The sequence below is a fragment of the Desmodus rotundus genome, chromosome 3 (genome assembly GCF_022682495.2).
Source record: "Desmodus rotundus isolate HL8 chromosome 3, HLdesRot8A.1, whole genome shotgun sequence".
NCBI classification, from domain to species: domain Eukaryota; kingdom Metazoa; phylum Chordata; class Mammalia; order Chiroptera; family Phyllostomidae; genus Desmodus; species Desmodus rotundus.
The window spans coordinates 180,288,843-180,310,720 of record NC_071389.1 but is presented as its reverse complement, the minus strand read 5'-3'; the positions used below and the strand labels follow the sequence as shown (position 1 = coordinate 180,310,720).

The 21,878-nt window shown below is 42.2% G+C and overlaps 1 protein-coding gene across 1 annotated transcript in view; it reads right to left on the bottom strand.

Moving 5' to 3' along the window:
- The window catches only part of LPCAT3 (lysophosphatidylcholine acyltransferase 3), a 37,429-nt gene extending 15,833 nt beyond the window's left edge, over positions 1–21,596 (bottom strand). The window contains exon 1 of the mRNA XM_024579094.4: positions 21,338–21,596. Within this exon, the coding sequence (XP_024434862.1) occupies positions 21,338–21,488 (151 nt within the window). The 5' untranslated portion in view covers positions 21,489–21,596. The remainder of the gene's footprint in view (positions 1–21,337) is intronic.
- Positions 21,597–21,878: the final 282 nt, after the last annotated feature.

Below are 21,878 nucleotides of genomic sequence, written 5' to 3'. Positions count from 1 at the left end.
TTCTCCGCTTCAGCTAAAACTGATCTTGTTTTTGCCCAAACATGTCCTGTATCTTTTGTTCATAGACTGTAGCTCATGCCAGTTACTTTGTGTGGAATACCTTCTCCATACCTCCACCAAGTGAAATGCTATCCATTCTTCAAAACCCAATTCAAGTGTCTCCTTCCCTAAGGCTACCTCTGACCACAGTGAACTCATAATCCTGTTTATTACGCCTTAAATAAATGGCATTTAGAACTAAGACTCTCATTTGGCAAGTTACTATATACTACAGTATGTCACTCTGTACTTTTTTTGTTTTGTATTAAAATTTTCATGTTTACAATCTCCTTTCCTGTAGGCCTCCTTTGTCTTTTGGTCTCCCACAGCACGATATCCTGTATACCTTTTGTGACAGATTGACTAATAGTAATTGACACATAATAGCTGTTCGATTTTGGGTGTCAGTTTCCTCACCTGTGAAATGGGGATATTACTAGTGCCTGACTCAGTGAACTGTTGTAAGGACCAAAGGAGATCATGTACATTAGCACAGTGTCCAAAATATTCTAAGTTTCACAAAATTATACAAACACACATTTACCTAAAATTAGAGGGAGATAAAGCAGACCTCTGAGAAATTCTGGGGCAAGTGGATATCGAAGCTTCTGAATCTAATCTTCGTTCTGTGTGACAATCAATGACTAAGGGATTTCCCTTTCATCTGCTTTTCAAAAGAGGATTCATATCATATTTTTAAAAACAAGGGTGCTGATTATGACTTGACAAGAGCACTTTTTCTAAAATGCAATGTACTATTAAATTAAGGCACTGGAAGGTTCAAAGGACATTACTTTGGTTTTAAGACAGATCTCAGTTTGAATTCCTGGTTCTGTTACTTACTAGCTGTCACCTCAGGTTGGTTGATTAGTTAACCTTTTTGGGTGTCAGTTTCATCAGTAAAATAAAAATCTAGCTTAGGATTTGTATATTAAGCCTAGTACATATTAGCTGCTCAGTAAATGTGAGATTGCTTTAACAGTGAAGTACCCAGTGATCTCATCCAGTCACATGGCTTTAAATATATACCATCTGTTTGCTGATGTCTCCCAAATTTTCATCTCTAGCCTAAACCTTTCCCTGAATTCCACACTTGTATGGACCACTTGACTCCTTGGGCAGGTACATGCTGAATGGATATCTCAACTTTAACAAGTCCCACACTGAACTGCTGACATCCATCCCTCACCAAACCTGCCCCTGCCTTAGCTTCCCCATTTCAGCAAACAGCAACTTACCCTTCTGTTCACTCCGGGCTGAAACCCTGCAACCCTGCCATCATTCTTGACCTCCCTTCCCTTTACCCTCAACCCAATCAGTAAGCAAATCCTGTTTGTTCTACCTTCAAAATAAACCCAGAATTTGACCACTTCTTCCTACGTGCCCAAGTCAGTACCACCTCTGGCCTGAATTATTAGTTACCTCCCGAATGATCTCCCTGCCTCTGCTCTTGCCTCCCTTTAGTCTATCCTTAACACTATATCCAGGGGGAATCTATTATAACATAAGTCCGATATGCTCATTCCTCTGCTCAAAACCCTCAGGCGGCCTTCAGTCTCACTCAACCACAGCTAAAGTCTGACCAGAGCCTATAGACCTATTCACCCCTTCCCCACCCCCCCATTCTGACTCATCTCTTAATCTCTGCTCCACCCCTGCCATAAAGCTGTCCCTTCCTGGAACATCAAGCAGATCCAGCCATGTAGCTTTCACATAACAGGTTCCTGGCCTGGAATGCTCTTTCCACAGATATGCTCAAGTCCCTTCTTACAGCCTCTCTCACTTTAGATCTTCACTGAAGAGTCACCCTATCAGTGAGGCCTTCCCTGACCATCCTATGTAAAAACACACACGTTCTCCACATCCACCACCAATCACACTTCCTGGGTTTTTTTTCCTGCTGTACTTTCCTCTCAGCACTTATTACTCTTTCACATACTACATATTTTACTTATTTATCAATCTTTGAAAGCAGGGGCTTTTGTCTTTTTTTCCTCTTACTGGACCCCAGTGCCTAGTAGAGTTTCTGGTACAAAAAAGGTCTCAAAACTATTTGTTGAATGGATGAAAGAATTAATAAATGAGTATTCTAGACAGTCAATAAAATATTTATTAAGCATCCATTATGTGGTCAGTACTGCGTTAGGCAAAAAGGGGGACATGTTGGAAGTTGTAAGGGATGCTTTTTAACTCTTAAGGAGCTTTTTAGATAGAGAAGAATGTCAAACAGTGATGTTCTGTAAGTGCTAACTGCACAGAATAGCCAAGATTGGAGTGGCTGGAGAGGACAGAAATCAGTAATGACCACAGCATTTAGGACAAACAGAGAAGACAGAAGGAAAGGGCATTTCATTCCAAGGGAGGGGATAATATAGTAAAAGAAACAGGGACAGGAGAGAGCATGGAATAGTCACCTAGAGACTATTTTCCGCCCAGGGGTGAAACAGTAACAAAAATGAACTGGAAGGTTTGGGAAAACGGGCAGAGTCCGAAACTGATACGACAGGAAAAAATTCAGTAGGAAGGACTGGAGGTGGGGATGATGGGAAAGGCTGAATTAAAGATGGTTAAGCCACTGCAAAGGTTTCCAAACTGTTTGTTTGCTGAAATAGCCCCTAAAAGAATTCTGGAAAACCATACAATCCCCTCTCACATGGCTAAATTGCCACCTAACATTTGTAATTGTCACAACAGCAAATGATGGGTGCTTCTGTTAATTCCACTGAAGATGTGTGTTAAGCACATATCGAAATGTCTGCTGTGTAATCCAAATGGCAAACCAACCAGCCTGATCAGTCTTACTTTCTGTCCAAGAAGGTCCGACTTTATTTTTGTTTTTTAAATACTCACTCGAGGATGTTTTTTCACTGCTTTTAGAGAGAGAGGAAGGGAGAGAGGGAAACATTGATTGGTTGCCTTCTCATACGTGCCCTGACCAGGAATCGAACCTACAACTTTTTGGTGATGGGACCATGCGCCAACCAAGTGAGCCACCCTGGCTAGGGCCAACTTCACTTTTAAACTCAAATAAATACATTAATCCTTCTCCCTCACAGCAACCATCTTACTTCTGAATTCGACTTTTAAGATGGATAGATAAGCACAGGGTTGTCATGAATTTGTTGCCTGAATAAAATAAGGGGTTGCTCCTCTTTGCTTTACTTTTGTGGCGTCCTGTGGAATTTTCACACCCTGGAAGAACCCACAATGTCTTTTTTCCCTTTTCTGGCTGGTGAAGGGTGACTATAAGAGAACCGGGAAAGAACCAGACAGTTCAGGCATATCAATTTTAGAAAGAAGTCCATCTAGAAGTCAAAAATCTGGAAACTGATTCCCTTATCCAGGCCCACGTACCTCCTGAAAAGTCTCTGTGTACCACTAGGGTACACGGACCCCAATGTGAAGACCACTGACCTCAAGGTTCCACGTCTCAGAGGTTAGAAAGAAGCTGGTGTCGCTGCAGAGACACAATGGCTGGAGGAGAGAGCTGGCACTGGTGGTGGGGTTGCTTGTGACAGCTGGAGCCAGGAAAAAAAGATAAGCTCGCATTGGGACATGCCACAAAAGGGGAGGCCAAGGCTGAGTCTTGGAAAAATGCCTGTAGTTAAGGAAGTGTAAGCAAAAGAAACTGAGATAAAACAAAAATCCAGGAAGGTAAATCAGGATAGTATACATGTGAGAAACGAGAAGGCGATTTCAGTAGGAACAGAGTTTAAAAACATTGAATGTTACAGAAGCTAAGAAGGGTGAGGAAGAGGACAGCAACACTGAACTTCAAAATGAAGTCATCAGTAATCGGGGACAGCAGAGCATGAAGAGCGTGGAGACGGAAGGTGGAGGGCAGCGCAAGGGAGTGGGTGTGTAGAGAGGAAGTTGTAGGCTGGACATGAAAACTATTCGTTCAAGAAGTTTGGCAGTAAGCTTTCGGCCAGAAAGTGCGGCCACTGAGTGAAGTGAAAAATCTCTAGGAGAAGTTTTACCCGTAGGTGTTTTCTGAAAGAAAAACAGTAGAGTGGAAAAGGACAGTATTTGTGCCATAGGAAGGACTTCCCTTAGGGGAAGAAAACCTGGCTCTTCTCGAGGCTGGAGGGCACGACGCGGAGGCTGGTATAGAATTAGGAAAGGCCGATGAGGACCATGACAGTAAGACCCTAAATTTCCTCAGTGAACAGGTGAGGTGGGCCATCTCTTGGTGGAATGGCAGTGTGGGAGAAGCAGAATGAGATGGGGGGCTTGAGAGAACACACAGCCCAACCTCAGAGAATCAATCAGCCAGAGACAATGCTCTCTTTTTGCAAAAGTTACCAAAAACACTAAGTGGGCAATTCCTCAGCTATGGATCATTATTCACTCTTCTCTCTTCAGAAGTTAGTATTATATGGGAACATGGCAGAGAGCTCTGACTTTTGACTTAAAACATCACTGTTGATTTACATGTGTCAGGTATGAGCTGCTCAAACTGGGGCAGTTGATGGAAGCTGCAAGATCAGATGCGGCACATCTGCTTTATTAGATGTTTTGCAGGAAAAAATTTAAGTAGCTTAACTGGTAAGTAAGTTAATCATATTAAAACAAATGGTACAAAATGGAATGCAGGGTTGCCCTACATTTAAAGATACAACACGAGACTTCAAGACTTTGTCTTTTCACAGCTACTTTATGCTAAATACCCTGGAACCCCTGAGAGTATACATTTATTTAGTCTCCTACCGTGGACTTGAGGGAACTGTCCATGAGAAAACTTAAGAAGCTCTGCTTGAAATCCTTTCCTCCGGATTCAAATGAAGAAGTCCCTCCCTTGTTTTTAAACACCTCCTCCTTGCTGTTAGTCCCAATCCTCTGAATTCTACCCATACCAGTCATATTTGGGAGCTTCCTTTATGACCTTTCTTGCTAATTTACTCATTCTTTTCTTATCAATAACTATTATCATCAATACCAGAAACTACCCTTTATTGAATACTTAGTGTCATGCATTGAGAATTCCGCACTTTACACGTTATTCCATTTAATCTTCATAACCACTACATGAGGTAAATAATACTATTGTCTTTATTTAGTGAGTAAGCAAACAAATCAAAGTAGTTATCTAACCTGTGCTGATTAGCTAGCAATTGATGAAGCTGGATTTTAACCCATGGTCTCATCTCTAAGTCCGTGACTTAGCCCCTTGGCACATTATCTCCTCTGCCTTCAACACTGCACAGTGCTCCTTGTTACCCTTCTAGTCCTCCCTACCCACCTTGTCCCTTTGCTGCTGCTTCCAGCTACTGTTCATTTTCACTTATTCCTTTTGCAGTCAATGTCCTAGAATCTTGGTCTAACCCACCACCTCTATTTCTTGTCTACTCATTTCTTTCTTAGCCGTCAGCAATGTGGCCCAGGTCTCCTCCCTACACCTCACCTTCCTGTCTTGTGAGAAGATCTGGTTTAGATGGCCAACGGGCTCTTCAGAGCAACCAAAACTCATGGCAAACTCCAAGTTTACGCTTATAGCTGGACATCAAGGATTGAGCACAAAGACTCTCAAAGAGAGGCTATGCCTGTTACTGCTTGTAGGGATCATTTCCTGTGGTAAGATTAAAGCCACTGTGGAATTTCTGGTTAAAAGAGCCTGATTTGGAGGTTGTGACTTTTCTAGACTATGGAATGTTACCATAGATAATGGGTACTTTGCTTTGGGCAATATTAGAAGGCCATATTCAGGATCTGTCTGCTCTTTTATCAAATTTCAGTTAAATTTTCCCAAGAATCACAGACTAGAGCATAAAATAGGACTGCTTTTGAACATGGATTATTTGTAGTTTATTTTTATCAAATATTTTCACATGATAATTTTAACTTTTAATTTCTGCTTTGAAGATCTGCCACTCAATTTTTTTCTCTTCTTTCACTGAGGTGGAAATTCCTTGTGCTACAGACCCATACAGAGAAAAGGAAGACAAAGACAAATAGGCCCTGCCTGACACTATTTAAGTGATAAGTAACTGACTAGGCCCTTAACAGGCCAATACACCTTCCACATTCTGACAATCCTCTCTAGCTAGAGCTGAGTCATATGCTGAATGGTTATTCATTGGATATACAGATTCTCAGAATTGAAGACACCTTAGAAATCCCTGACTCCAAACCCTGCATTAGACAGCTAAGAAACTAAGGCCCAAAGGGGATAACTAGTATACCCAAGGTTAATAGAGCACAGCTTAAATTAGAATCCACATCACTTGATTGCCACTCTGATATTCTTGCCACACGCCTTAGCACTTGGCAGGTGCCTGTGAGTGAATCAGTAATAACTACCTATGTGCTTTTAAAACTACAGTTGTATTATTCTTTTGATTTCTCAATAATCGTCTATACTCCAGCACCTGTGTATAGACACAGGCACACCCATGTTTGTATTTGCTTATCTTCCTATCTAAAAGCATTTAAAGACTTCATTTTAATGTTATGTATGGGTGCTCTCCCATGCTTTCTTTGTTAATCTAATCCTTGGGGACACCATGTCCCTAACCTCATACTGTGTAGTGAGAATATAGCAGTTCATTTCTGAAAGTTAACTCCAGCTGAGTATCTTGAACATTTTGGCAATTGTGGTATAAGATTCAGGGAAACTGAAACAAGTGATCAAAGTGACCTGAGAACAGCTGTGCCTGGTATGGCTCAGTGGTTGGGCGTTGTCCTGCAAACCAAAGGGTCACCGGTTCAATTCTCAGTCAGGGCACATGCGTGGGTTGCAGGCCAGGTCCCCAGTTGGGGGTGTGCAAGAGGCAACCAATTGCACATCCATGTTTTTCTCCTGCCCTGTCTCTAAAAATAAATAAATAAAATAAAATGACCTGAGAATAAAACAACAGAGGGGATATTTTAAAGGTAAACTAGTGGATGTTACTTGTGAGAAAGGGTTGTTATGAATGTTCTGAATATTAGTTTTTGGTCACTTAACCCAACCAAACAACCTAAAGTTAAACTACCCCACAGTCCTACCAAAAGCAATTCTTTGCTCTGGCCAGGTAGCTCAGTTGGTTAGAGCATCGTCCTGATACACCAGGGTTGTGGGTTTGATCCCTGGTTAGGGCATATACAAGAAACAACCAATAAATGCATAAAAAAGTGGAACAACAAGTTGATGTTTTACCCCCTCTCTCAAATCAACCAAAAAAAAAAAAAATCTTTGCTCCATTTCAGCCAAGTGCTCTTAATAAGCAAGGCCTTCGTAAGCTTAGTGCTGATGACCGATATATACACATTGACTAGTGAAACCTGCGGCCAAAGCGGAAAAGTTAAGACACAACAAAGGACTGACTTTGATGCCACCAATCCCCTTTACTGTCACACCACAGGAATCAGACTCTCATAGGTTCTCACCAGCTTCGTAGCCCAGGAAAGTGTCACCCATCAGTGGCATGCTGGCAGGAGCCTTTCAAGTCTGGTGCGATGGCAACAGAGTTGCGGAGGATATTATCCTTATGTTTGAACACCTGGATCACAGTATTTTTTACATTACTAGAGTTTGTTTAAATGGTCACATAGTTATTTTGTTACTTTAGATAAAATTCTACAAACATTTATAGACTGAAAGAATGTTAAAGCTAAAAGAGGCTAATGACTGGCATGTCTTCATCTTACTGGAGCAGGGACATGAGATGTCCAGATTGACTTTGAGGTGCTTTAAGACACTAAAATGCCTTTACTAGGTATAAAATGACACCCTTGTTGCCTGTATGCAATGCATTCTATCACATTTTAATTCTTTTTAAGGTAGTAAACCATATGGTGGCAGCTTCTTGCTAGATTATCACATGGTGGAGTACAGGAGACCTCATTTTACTACACTTCGCTTTATTGCACTTCATAGGTGGTGGTTTTTTTTAAGATTTTATTTATTTTTATTTTTAGACAGAGGGGAAGGGAAGGAGAACGAGAGTCGAGAGAAACATCAATGTGTGGTTGCCTCTAGGGCACCCCTGCTGAGGACCTAACCCGCAACCCAGGCACGTGCCCTGACTGAGAATCCAACCATCGACCCTTTGGTTTGCAGGCTGGCGCTCAATCCATTGAGCCACACCAGCCAGGGCTGTTGCTTTTTTTTTATAAACTGAAGGAAAGACCCTCCACCAGCAAAAAGATTACAACTTGCTTTATTGCAGAGGTCTGGATCTGAATCTGCACTATCTCCGAGGTATGCCTGTAGAACACTGCTGGACTCAGATCAAGAGTAACCTAGTTTAGACATTCAGTTCGGGCCCTGGCCAGATGGGTCAGCTGGTTGGAGTGTCATCCTGTGCACCAAAAGGTTGCGGGTTTGATTCCTGGTCAGGACACATCCCTTGCAGGTTCAGTCCCCAGTTGGGGTATATAAGGGAGGCAACTGAACGATGTTTATCACTCACATCGATGTTTCTCCCCTCCCCTCCTCGCTCTCTCTCTAAAAATCAATAAACATCCTTGGGTAAGAATTTTAAAAAGAAACGTTTAAAAAATAAAAAAGAAATAAAAAGAAATTCAGTTCTGCAGCTTGGGCAAATGACTCAGATTCTCTGTACCTCAATTCCTTCATCAGTGACACAGGGACAATACCGGCCACCTCACAGGCCATCGCACATATTAAAAGAGAAATTATTTGTAAAAGCATCACACAGGTACTTCTTTTAGGTCACTTTAAAAATATTTATTCCATGTGTGGGCAAATATTTTATATCAGCCATACTTCTATACCTGATTTCTTAAAATCTGAGTATTCTTTTACCTGGTTTAAAAATATAAAGTCGCAGGCTCAAGTCTTTAATCGAGGGGTGGGAAATTTTGGCCTTTGCCCACTTCAATCTGATGTAGCTAAATTAAGCCTATAGCAACTTTCAAAATAAAGGTCTGGCCCTGGTGTGGCTCAGTGGATTGAGTACCAGCCTGTTAACTGAAGAGTCACTGGTTCGATTCTAGTCAGGGCACATGCCTGGGTTGTGGGCCAGGTCCCCAGTTCCACAACTGGTGTACAAGAGGCGACCACACATTGATGTTTCTCTCCTTCTCTTTCTCTTACCCTCTGTCTAAAAATAAATAACATCTTAAAAAACAAAACAAGGGGGTGGGTGGGGATTAAAAAAATAAAACAAAACAAATATAAAGGTCTGTGAGTTGCACCCAGTACTCCCAAGTACTGGGAAGCTGATTTTCCAAGAAGCCACTAAAGGCTTCAGGTTCAAGGCCCTTTATTTACACAGGACCCTTTTAAGATCACAGGGGCAGGGATTAGGGGGAGAGGTGGGAGAGAGCAACATGTTCACACTGACTTGTATTTTTGTAAAACTTGTAAGGTATTTTTGTATTTTTTTTTCCTAAAGAAGGTCCCCAAGATTATATAAACCTCAGGTCCTACAAATCTGATTAAAAAAAAAAAAATCAACCACTATAACAAAACTAGGCATATGCCAGAAAATTCTGTTACTCTCAGAACTCCCAGTGGAAACTGGTTCTTTGATCCTGCTGTGACTCGATCTGTCCGAGGGTTGCCCAAGAGTCGCCCTGTTGCACGGCCAAGTGGCTAATTAGCTGCTTTTTCGCCAACCTCCCCCAAATACTTGTCCTGATAACTGCTTTCTTTAGAGTTGCCAAATTTAATCTTTGTACATACAAACAAGTCAGGTACAACTTCTTTTTCTTAGCAGGTATTTCGGCAAATAAAACAATAAACTCTTTCTTACCCAGTTAAGATTCTAAGAGGAGAAAAGATAACAGCATCACATCCCCTAATGGTTGGTTCTCTCTTCCTCTCTACCTCTGTGATCATATGTAGTCCCCCCTTATTCTTTTTTTTTTTAAGTGTACAGTTCTGTGGATTTTAGTATATTCACAGTGCTGTGCAGTCATCCACACTATCTAGTACCAGAACATTTCCATTACCCTAGTGAGAAACCCCATACCCCTTAGAAGTCCACTCCCAATTCAACCCTCCGCTCATTCCCTGGCAACCATCAATCTACCTTCTGGATTTACTTATTCGGGGCATTTCATATAAATGGAATTATACAATATGTGGCCATTTGTGTCTGGCTTCTTTCACTTAGCGTAATGTTTTCAAAGTTCATTCATGTTGTAGCATGTACCAGTACTTCATTCCTTTTTATGGCTGCATAATATTCCACTGTACAAATATAACATTTTGTTTATTCATTCACCAGTTGGGGTACAATTGGTTTGTTGCCACTTTTTAGCTAATATAATAACGCTAGGAACATCTATGTACAAGTTTTTGTGGTGAGCATATGGTTTCAATTTGTTTAAATATACTATATGACCAGGAGTGGACTTGCTGGGTGATACTATAAACTGTTTAATTTTGAGAAACTGCCAAACTGTTTCCATAGTGGCTGCACCATTTTATGTTCCCACCAGCAATGTGTGAGGGTTCCAGTGTCCCCACGTCCTTACCAACGCTTGTTTATCTGCATCTTTCTGTGGGCTCATTGGCATTCGTATGTCTTCTTCAGAAAAATGTCTATTTTTGTCTTTTGCCCATTTTAAAATTGGGCCATTTGTCTTTTTACTATTGAGTTATGAGAATTCTTGATATAGTCTGGACACCAGACCCTTATTAGATATATGATTTGCAAATATTTTTTCATTCTGAGGGTTATCTTTTCATTTTCCTTGATAATATCCTTTGATGCACCAAAGTTTTTAATTTTGATGAAGTCCAATTTATTCCTGACCATCCAAGCTGGAAATATTCTGCTCCTTTCTGTATTAGCATCTCAATATTACCTTAAGACTTGGGAAGAATCTTAAAAACGTTTTTTAAAAATTATATATTTTAGAATAAAATACAAATATGAATACTTTAAAGTACAGAACAGGAGGGTAAGACTTGGAGACATTTGGAGCTTCTGGTGGGATGACGACCTGGGTTCCCATAACCACTCTGTTGGCTCTCAGTGTAAGGAATAGAGACGCATGCTCTCTAGGAGCTCCTATTCTTTGCTTTTGTTGTCTAGTCTTTCAGAAGGGCCAGTGGAAAACTGAGTTAGATTACTCTTTAGCTAAAGAAGGAGGATTTCTAGTAGCCATTGTGGTTTGGTATTTTTAGCCTGGGCCCCAGCGTATTTGTAGTCCAATTATAGTCAGTCCTTTCCACTTCTGTCTGAGGTGTGTGCCCTGGGAGCCTTGAAGTGTACTATCTCAGCTGGCCTTTCCTTGCTGTCTTGCAAACAGAAGTTTTATATTTATGGACAGTAATCCAGAGCGGGTTCCAAGTCCATGAGTTTAGAATTGCTATCACAGCAGAAATGGAAAACCTCAAGAGCTCGAAGCCATTTCCTATGTCTACATGGGTGCTACTTCTCATTAGAACATATGTGTGTATATATTTACAGAAATATATAGCGATTAAATCTTTAACCTCTTGGGACTTCAGTTCTTTATACAATATATGCACATAAATCATCAATTTTTATAGTGAATTCTTAATTGCCTGCAAAATTACTATCTTTGATTAATAATGTTATGTAGCAGATATGACCATGTATACTTTTCTTATGAAAATGCCATAGCAACATGAATACTTGTACTGCAAGCAACTTTAATTGACAAAAGCTTTTTATTTTAAAACTCAGCCTGTGGCTAGAGTGCGGCATTTTAATAGTTTACTAGATGACTTCATGTGAGTCAAGAGCAAAACCTGGGTTTGATTATTTTTGGCTTGATCTTTTACCTACTTTCTGACAAACTGTCCCTATGCCACAGTGCAACGACAGGTCTGTCAGAGGCCTCTGCTGCTAACTATTGTGGTGCACGGTTCTTAGACGGGCTCTTTCACTCAAGGTGCCCAGAGTTTCATGAATCTCTTACCTTCATAACCACTGCTTGGGTAGGGAGGAACCTAGATTTGAAACCAGTCCATTTTAGGCCACAGGGAAACTCTTATCCAGCAGTTATTTATCCTTAGTTTTAGTATCTTACTTGCCCCGCAACCTTCTCATGTTGAAAATAGGGAGAAATAAAGATGCATACAACACCTTTTAGGTTACACAAATTGTAGATAGGCTTTGAACTTCTCTAGGAAGCTGTTACTGCTTTACCAAGAGAACTCCAAGTGGGCCCTAAGTCTCCTGGCCCTTGACTTCAGCAACTGCTGGGAAAATGTCAACACACAGACACAGCCACACCTGAAAAGCCCTATAAGGAGGACAGTTTGCTTAGAACAGCTCTCTCTGGCAGCCCTAACTAGGACACCTAATTTTGTTAAAGCCACTAATCTCAATTTATTAATTGTATTATGAAGTGTGTGGTGATCAATTAGGAGAATTCTATATTGCTCAAGGTGATTGATGCAAGACAGAAAAGGAAAGATGTAGTTATTTGTCCAACAACCTTATGAAAAAAAAACGCTTCTCTGTATTTTTTAAATTGATCATTTTCAAGACTTTATTTATTTTTAGAAAGAGGGGAATGGAAGGAGAAAGAGAGGGAGAGAAACATCGATGTGATCAGAGAAACATTGATCATTTGTCTCTAGTACACACCCGACTGGGAACTGAACCCGCACCCCAGACTTGGGTCCTAACCAGGGATGGAACCTGCAGCCTTTCACCTTGTGGGACTATGCCCAACCAACACAGCCACACCAGTCAGGGATCATTTCACACTTTTGATGAGAAGATTAAGTGCAGAGGCATTTTTGTCCTGACTGGTGTGGCTCAGTTGGGTGCAGTCCTGCAAAGTGAAAAGTTGTTGTCTGATTCTTGGTCAAGGCATGGGCCGGGGTGCAGGTTTGGTCCCTGGTTGGGGTGTGTACTAGAGGCACCTGATCAATATTGCTCTCCTTCTCTTTCTCCCTCCCTTCTCCCCTCTCTAAAAATAAATAAATAGCTCTAGCTGGTGTGGCTCAGTGGATTGAGTGATTTTTGGCTTGTGCACCAAAGGGTTGCTAGTTCAATTCCTAGTCAGGGTACATACCTGGATTGCAGCCAGGTCCCCAGTAGGGGCCAGGTGAGCAAGAGTCAACCACACACTGATGTTTCTCTCCTTCTCTCCAAAAATAAATAAATAAAATCTTAAAAAAAAAAAAAAAAAAAAAAAAGTCCTGGCTGGTGTGGTTCAGTGGATTGAATGCCAGCCTGTGAACCAAAGGGTTGCTGGTTCGATTCCTGGTCAGGGCACATACCTGGGTTGCGGGCCAGGTCCCCTCTGAGGGGCACATGAGAGGCAACCACACATGGGTGTTTCTCTTGCTCTCTCTCCCTTACCCTTTCTCTAAAAGTAAATAAATAAATTAGAAAAAAAAATACAAATAAGTAAAATCTGAAAAAAGAAAGCGTGAAACAAGTGGTGTAGGTAATGATGGCAATTATGATAATAATATGATAATGATTTAATAATAATGTTATAATAATATTAATATGATTCAATATATTATTTGAAGAATAACAATACATGTTAGCAAAAGGGAAAAACTAAGCTGTAAAGAACCTGAGAGCATTTTGTTTCTTCTAAAGATCATGACATACAATGACATTTCAAAAAGTTTAAGGTACTATTAAGATACAGAGTTTTACAAAACAGATACTTGAAGAAATACAGTCATGTGGCACTTAATGACAGCGATACGTTCTGAAAAATACATTACTATGCAATTTCGTCACTGGGTGAACATCACTTACACAAACCTAGAGGGTATAGCTTATTGCTCCCAGGCTACAGCCCTGCACAGCATGCCACTGCACAAAACAACACATGATTTAAATCAAGCACAAGAGAAAATGATACAATCAAGAGACAAGGTAAACGCGGTAAACACAAGAGTATCAGGAGGCTGCCTGCGTTACCCAACATACATACAGTTTTACATAAGACTTTTATTGTAAGCAGAAAAAGTACACTCTAAAATAATAACAGAAGTATAATGTAGCAAATGCACAGACCAGTAACACAGTTGTGCGTTACCATGACCAAGTATCATGTACTGCACCTACCTATACATGCTGTGTGTACCTTTTACGACTGGCAGGGCAGGAGGTCTGTTTACACCAGCACCCCCACAGACAGGTGAGTGATGTGATGATGGCTACAGCACCCTGAGGAATTTTTCAGCTCCGTTATGATCTTATGAGATTATATGCAGTCCACCTTGACCGAAACGCTGCTCTGCGGTGTGTGACTGTGTGCTAAACCAGTGACGCTCACACTTCAGGGTGATCAGTATAACCTGGAAGCCTTGTTAAAACATCCCTGGGCCCCATCCTCAGAGCTTCTCATGCAGTAGGTCTGGGGTAGACTTGAGAATCCGAATTTCTAACAAGTTCCTAGGAGATGCTGATGCTGCTAGTCCCAAGACTACACTTTGAGTCTCCTCGGAAAGGAAGGAGATGAACACTTATTGAGGGAAGGTAGAGAACAATTATTTAAAACTAGACTGGGTCAGGCCTGGTCAGCAGTTTACAGAGTTTATCTCATTTAGCCCTCACGGCATCCCAATGAGCAATGACATGCTTCTCAAAGTTTCCCAGGGCAGAGGAGAATGAACATATCTGCACAAGAATGCAGTTCTCTAGAAAAAAGAAATTTCTGTGATGACTATATTATTACAAAAAAATCACATAAATTTTGCATCCTGTTTCAAAATATTGCTGCTTGTTATGAAGAAATATAATTTAAAAATTATATTTAACTCTTGGCCTCAATTTTTTTCTAAGTTTGGCCTTTGGGAACATTAAGAAATGAACAGCTGAAGTTTAGTAATTACCTATGGTGAAACAGGTAGTAATATTTAATCCAGAATTTGCACCTAGGACTGCAGGTCTCTAAAGGCAACGCACCTCCTACCACCTTACCCTGTCCCCACCTCCCTGAAGGGTCTACTGAGTGTTTCCTCTATTACTCCTTTATGAGCCTTTATTGTTCTAGCCCAAATGGACTACTTGCTGCTCCTCCGATGTGTCTCGCTTTCCCTGATCCTCACTTACATGCTCATTATTCTCTGCAGCTGTAGAGCTCCCCTTTTTCTCTCTACCTGACCAGAATCTTCCATTCTCTTTAAGGTCCAGCTGAAATGCTATTTTCTTTTTAAAGACTGAATACCATGTTTAAAGTTTGTTGGACTGAAAACCTCCAGGGAGTTCCCCTGGCTGCCCAGGCAGATTTAATGTCAGTGGGTATGTAAGTATTTTTGTTAAATTAGCTTATGCATATAATCTCATGGGCCTTAATTCACACATGCCTCTGCAGAGAAATGATTCTATTTGACATTAAAGTTAAACTGGCACTCAAAACATGAAGTTTTGTGCAATGTAAGATACTGGAGTGTAGATAAATAATTGGAAAGATATATTAAAAAAAATCCCTGACTGGTGTGGCTCAATTGGTTGGTTGCCCTCTCGCAAAGTGAAAGGTTGAGGGTTTGGTCCCTAGTCAGGGCGAATACTAGAGGCAACCGATCGGTTTCTCTCCCTCTCTTTCTCCCTCCCTTCCCCTCTCGCTAAAAATAAATACTTTCTAATGCCATTGCAATGCTACCTGAAGAAAGCTTTTTGCACTGAAAAGATGGATTTAGTTCTGAAGGGTCAGACCTGACTTTGGTTCAAAGGGATCTAAATTGCAGGACCTCCTTTGATTTTAAAGGTTGCTAACCACAATGAGGCTAATTTTGAACCTCTGAGGAATGAATCCTTACTCCCAAGTACACTTTTTGATCAGTCTAACAGCCAAGCCACAGTCATGGCCAAGGCTAGAGAACACACATACTAAGTAGGGTGGCCATCTGCTCTATTTGGCCACCTCCAGCTTTGGAAGCTGAGAGGTATCTCATGTGCTGATTACATCTTGGTTTAACCACACAGAGTGGTACGAGAAAAGGATATCAAGGGCATTTATCTTTCCCACCCCCGCATGCTCCTCCCAAACTGCAGTAGGTAAAAAGCAAGGACTCCAGAGTTGGGTAGAAATGGGTGTGACCTTAGGCTGGAGAGAGAACAGTACTGTAATTATCAGTAATTGACAGGTTTAGGTGGGGTATTGTTGAGCACTTCTAACAATGTCTGGCATGTAGCAAATCCTTAATGAATGCCAGCTACTGTTATCAACAAGGGGTAGCAACATACTCCAACATGAAGTAGGTTCTATTCTCTCCTATAAGCTTTTCCATGGCATTTCATTCCCTCCCTGATTCAATTATGATACCAATATGGACTCATAAAACTGTATCCTTAGTTCAATTTCTTTCCTGAGCTTATAGTGGCTTCACAATTCTCAAGACACGTAGAGGTGCCCTTGGAACCTAAAGCAAATCCAAAACTAGATCATTACCTGGAACTGAAAAATATTTAACTTTCCTCTCTGCATTTGTGAAAGATACCGTCATTTTTTACCTACCCAGGCAGATGGCTAGAGTTTTGTTTTGTTTTTAAATTACTTAAAAAAACAGATTTTATTTACTTTTAAAGAGAGGGGAGCCCTGGCTGGTGTTGCTCAGTGGATTGAGTGCCAGCCTGCAAACCAAAAGGTTGCTGGTTCAATTCCCAGTCAGGGCACATACCTGGGTTGTGGGCCAGGTCCCTGGTTGGGGGCATAGAGGAGGCAGCCACAGACAGATGTTTCTCTTCCTCTCTCCCTCCCTTCCCCTCTCTCTTTTTTAAAGATTTTATTTATTTTTAGAAAGAGGGGAAGGGAGGGAGAAAGAGAGGGAGAGAAACATCAATATATGCATTGGTTGCCTCTCGCACACCCCTGGTTATACCCGGAGTTTAACTGGGGACTTGGCCCACAACCCAGGCATGTGCCCGGACTGGGAATTGAACTGGCATCCTTTCTGTTCTCAGGCGGGCACACAATCCACTGAGCCACACCAGCCAGGGCTTAAACTACTTCTTTATCCTCCTTTTAATCAGTTGCCAAGTCATTCATTCACACATTGACTTTTTCAACAAGTATTTATTACACCTCTTCTATAAGCCAGGCACCTTGTTAAACTGCGGGTATATTGTGGCAAACAGAACTTACATTGTTTCTGTCCTCATCTAGAAATACATAATTACGAATTAGAATGGACACTTGTAAGGAAATTTCAGTTAAGTATGAGGAAGTACAGGGAGCATACTTTAAAATGGAGTGTCAGGAAAGAACTTTCTGAGGAATCGACAATTTCAACTGAGACCTGAGAGATGAAAAGGAGTCTGTCAGGTGAAGAACAAGAGCATTCCAGGCAGTGGGAGGAGCAGGAACAAAGACCCCGAGGTAGGAAAGGGCTTAATGTCTTTTCTGAGAAACTGAAAAAAAGGCCCCGGGGCTAAAAGGTTGTGAACTTGCTTGAGATGAGGCTGGAGCAGCGGGCAGGGCCTTATGAGCCTTGACTGAAAGCCCCTGCAGGGTTCTGAGGAGAGGCACAGCATCGGACCATTCTGGCCGCTTTTGGAGAATGGACTGGAGGGGACAAGAACACAATGAGAGACCAGTCAGGAGGCTACTTGGGTGGTTCTGGTGACAGATGGTCAGTGGCTGTGATTACAGAGAAAACAGGATGTATTTGAGACACAATTTGGAGGTAGTTTTGATTGGACTTGGTGACTTGGGTGTAGGGAGATGACAGGGCTGATTCTTGGGTTTCTGGCGTGAGGACTGTGTAGGTGGGATGGTTTCAGAACCTACCTTTTGGAAAATTCTCTATTCCGGAAATACCTCACATGAGATCCCTCCTTTCCCCTCTGGGTGCGACCACCTGGCTTCCAAGTCATTATAACTACTTAGCTTATGTTCCCTCTCATTAGATTTCCTATCTCTTGTCTGTGTCCACTTCAGATTACCCTTCATGGTATTATCTTCCTCATACAGCTTTGGTCACATTATTCCCCTTTCAAATATTTCCAGTGGCTTCCTATCATCTTCTTAATTAAGTACAAACTCCTTACCTTGGCTGTCGAGGCTCCATACCTACCTTTCCAGTCTTATTTTCCACCACTTCTCTACTTAAGTCCTGCGTTAGTCAAACTGGACTACTTACTGCTCCTCGAAAGTGTCACCACACACGATTACCTCACTGCTCTTGCTCACGCTGTTCCTTCTGTCTTATCATCTCAATCTGCTGAAACCTCATTCCACATTCAAAGTTCATTACAGGTCCCATTTTTAAATCGCACAAAGCTTAGTCATTCTCTTATGGCCCCCAGATAGCTGCCCTTTACAGTGGTTATTGGAGTACTTATCTCATGCCCGTTCCCTGCCCCCCAGTGCCTTACAAAATCCCCGGGAGTGCTTACCTCTACTGCTCACACTGCGCCATGGCCCTTGCCCTCGCAGGGCCAAGCATAGGGCTGTACTCACTGTAGGTACATTTTACTGAATTCATTTGGAATGATTCACGTTATTATGCTAAGGAGTGATGAGACCCAGGTTGTTGGAGAAGAGATGTTTTCCTGGAGCATTTGCCAGCCCCAGGGCTCACAGCAGAATTTGTCTTCCACCAAACTCCCTGCAATCACACACGAGACACACCCCCTGCCCTCCTTTAACAGAGTCTTCTGGCCATTCACAATGCAGCAGTCCTCATGAGCCTACTCTTTTCTTGAAATACTGAATATTAAAAATTACAGCCTCTAACTCGGAATTTTTCAAGCCACTAGTTGTAACCCATTAATGGTTCATGAAATCAATTAGTTGGGTTATAAACAATACTAAAAATAAAATAGAAAAATAGCTAAACACACTGCCTACAGTAAGGAGTAGTGTTTCCTGAAACCTTTGTTTAAAATACCTGTCTACAAATATGTATGCATTGGGTCATAATGTAAAACATATTTCTTACCAACAGTCCCAGTCAAAAAGCTTTAGTGTTCTGCAGCCCCGCCCCTGCCCAGAGCAGCACAGGGAGTCCAAGCAGGAAGAGTAAGATACTAAGGATGAACCATTCACACCTTAAAAGGTGAATGTCCAATACACCTGCTCTTCCCTCAGGGTATCTGCGTTTAGGTACTTTTAACCCAAATTAATATTGAAGTATAAGAAAGTGAACCAGAAATACTTTTGGTCTACAGGTCTTCCTGGTACCTATAGCAAAGATTTCCTCCAGTAGCCCAGTTCCCCAAGAGAGCTGGGTTCGGGAACCAGGAACTCTACTGCTGAAAGGTGTTGGTTTCTAGATCGCAATACTCGGAAATGACGATATGAAACAGATTTACAACCTGAATGCACTCCGTCTTCCATGCACATGTCAGGGTTATCAATTTATGTTTGCATGTATGTACTTAACTATTCCTAAAAAAATACAATCCTCCATAACCATGTGGAAAAGCTATGCCTGATATGAGGCAACATGAAGCCCTGAGTTGATCTAAAAATGAGAAATACTGTGAGTTCCTGAAGGCAGTGGCACATGTGAGATAGGAAGGGGGACTGTGGGAAATGGTAGAATGGGCAAGGGGGCTCAAGAGGGGAGGATATACAGAAAGCAATTTTCCAGTCAGCTGTATGCCCCCTGACAGTACACAGCAGTTACCCATTAGTGCTGCACAGGTAGTATTTTACTGGCAGCACAAAAAGGATGAATTCCAAGTCCTAATTCCAGCCCTGACTCCATTCAACAAGCTGCCCCTTATAATTTGTCGCTACTTGTGTTACATTCTCAATTTATAGTTGAGAAATCAACAGTGAGCTTTCTAACTAATGTAAACACTCCTAATTGTTAATCGCAAGCCCAACAAATATGTGTGTCAGAAACAAGGTTGAAGGAGTGGGAAGTTAAAAGCTAGTGTGGTGCAAAGAACCCTAGATGGGGGGGCCAATAAATGTCGGTTAGATCTGGTGACACTGAGGAAGTCACACAGCCTAAGGTCCCTTCCTCCTCTAACATTTTACAATTCTACAAGAGATGGAAAAGGCAACCTCTACTTGGAAGAAAGGAAGATCATCTTGGTTTGATATGTAACAGGCAAATGGCAATGATATAAGCAACAGTTGTTTAAATATGAATTAATGCCTCTCCCATTATCTAGATCTGGTTTACACTCTTAGGTGATATTGTATGTCAACGTCTCTACTGACAACTGGATAAATTCCAAACTTCTTGTGGGTATTTAACTGCCCACAACCGCCCAACTTTATCTCCAACTTCATACTGTTCAGTTCTCTCACCTTCTGCTCTGTTGCAGTTCCATTTACTTAATTCTTCCCCACCCCTCCTCTCCTACCTAAAGTCTCATAGCCTTCATAAAATCTTCCAACTACTCAAACAGTTATATCTCAGTTCTTGACCTTTGAATTCCTACAGCACTTTACAGAAATCCTATCAGGGAGGCATTCTTGTTTTCAAAGCCATATTTAAGAAAACTGGGGTCCAGAGCGGTTAAGTGCCTTGCCCAGGGTCTCAGTTTCTAAGTAGCGTGCTGCTTCCACATTTAAAAAAAAAATTAAAAAAAAGAAACCCACGCAGGAAGGAGGCAGCAAAAAGCCTATAAACCATTTATAACACAGCTTGTGACACAAATTCACATACACCACATCCTTTGAACCATACAGATAATGAACGCTTAGGGTAGCATGGGCAGTTTATAAGGGGGTTGTCAGTCCTGTTTCCCAAACCCAGTATTAAAACGATTTTCAGTGTAAACGACAGGTGGGTGCTTAAGAAAGAAAGAAAGAAAGAAAGCCATATGGTAGAAGAATAAAATATTAGAAATAGGACAGAAAAGAGATGAATGCACAGATAATACAAGCTAGATAACAGAAGCCAGATAATGCACAGAGACTCAGTATAGGGCTGCAGCGGCCCACGGGGCTAAAATACTTAAGTTAGGGAGCCTATGCTCCCTAATATGCTCCCTAATATGCTCGCCCAGTAAGAAGGGCGCCTGTGAGGACTGATACAGGGGCGGACAAAAGTAGGCTTACAGCTGGTCCTATGGAAATAATACAATAATTAATAAATAATAACAACTGTTTCGCATACTCACTACTTTTGCCCACCCCTGTGTTAATAACAGACAGCAGCGCACATGGCCGAAGAGTAGAACTCAAGAGACAAATAAGGACAGGTCATGGGGACTGGGGTAGATCACGGCACGTTGAGAGGAGGGTGGTGGCGCCAAATGAAGGGTACAGCAGGGATGGAAGAGAAGGCGAAAAGGTGAAGAGGTTCGGAGGGCACAGCACCCCCAGACTCGAGATAAGGCTTGTCTTTCAGTAGCTGGAACGGTGTGTTTTAGGATTGACATCCGCACCCCACAAAGCCCTCCTGGCTGGCTCTGGGAAGAGGGGGAGGTCACGTCCCCATTCCCTGCGGACTCCGCGAAAAGGCGGAAGGAGGCACGAGGGTCCTTACCCAGGAAGATGGAGATGATGAGCCGCAGCGCCTGTTCTGACGCGCCCAGGGACGTCGCCAACTTGTTAAGGCTCAGATCCTCGAAACCCCACCGCAGCACCCTTGCCAGCTCTGTCACCGTCCCCACGTGCCCCTCAGCAGCGGACGCCATCTTAGCTCCGGGTGCCCCCCAGGGACCCCCTCAACTCCGTGCGCCCCGAATGTGGGCACAACGCTGTCGCTTCACCCCCAATTCCGGCCCGGAGCCCGCCCACGGCGTGCGCATTGGCTGCAGACCCGCCCAGTGGCTCCAGGCACTTGCGATTATTGGTCGGTCCTATTAGGGGGCGGCGTCTAACGCAGCAAGGTAGGCAGAGGGCGGGGCGGAACGTTTGTAATGCAAAGGTGACTCCAGCCGAGAATAAACGAGGGGCTGCCAGGGAGGGCGGGGCCTGGAATCGGGAACTAGAGTTGTGATTGGAAAAGTCTAAAGCCTTGGGCAAGGTGACTGTACAACTGGGACCTAATTGTTTAGGGGAGGAGTCGGTGAGGGCAAATGTCC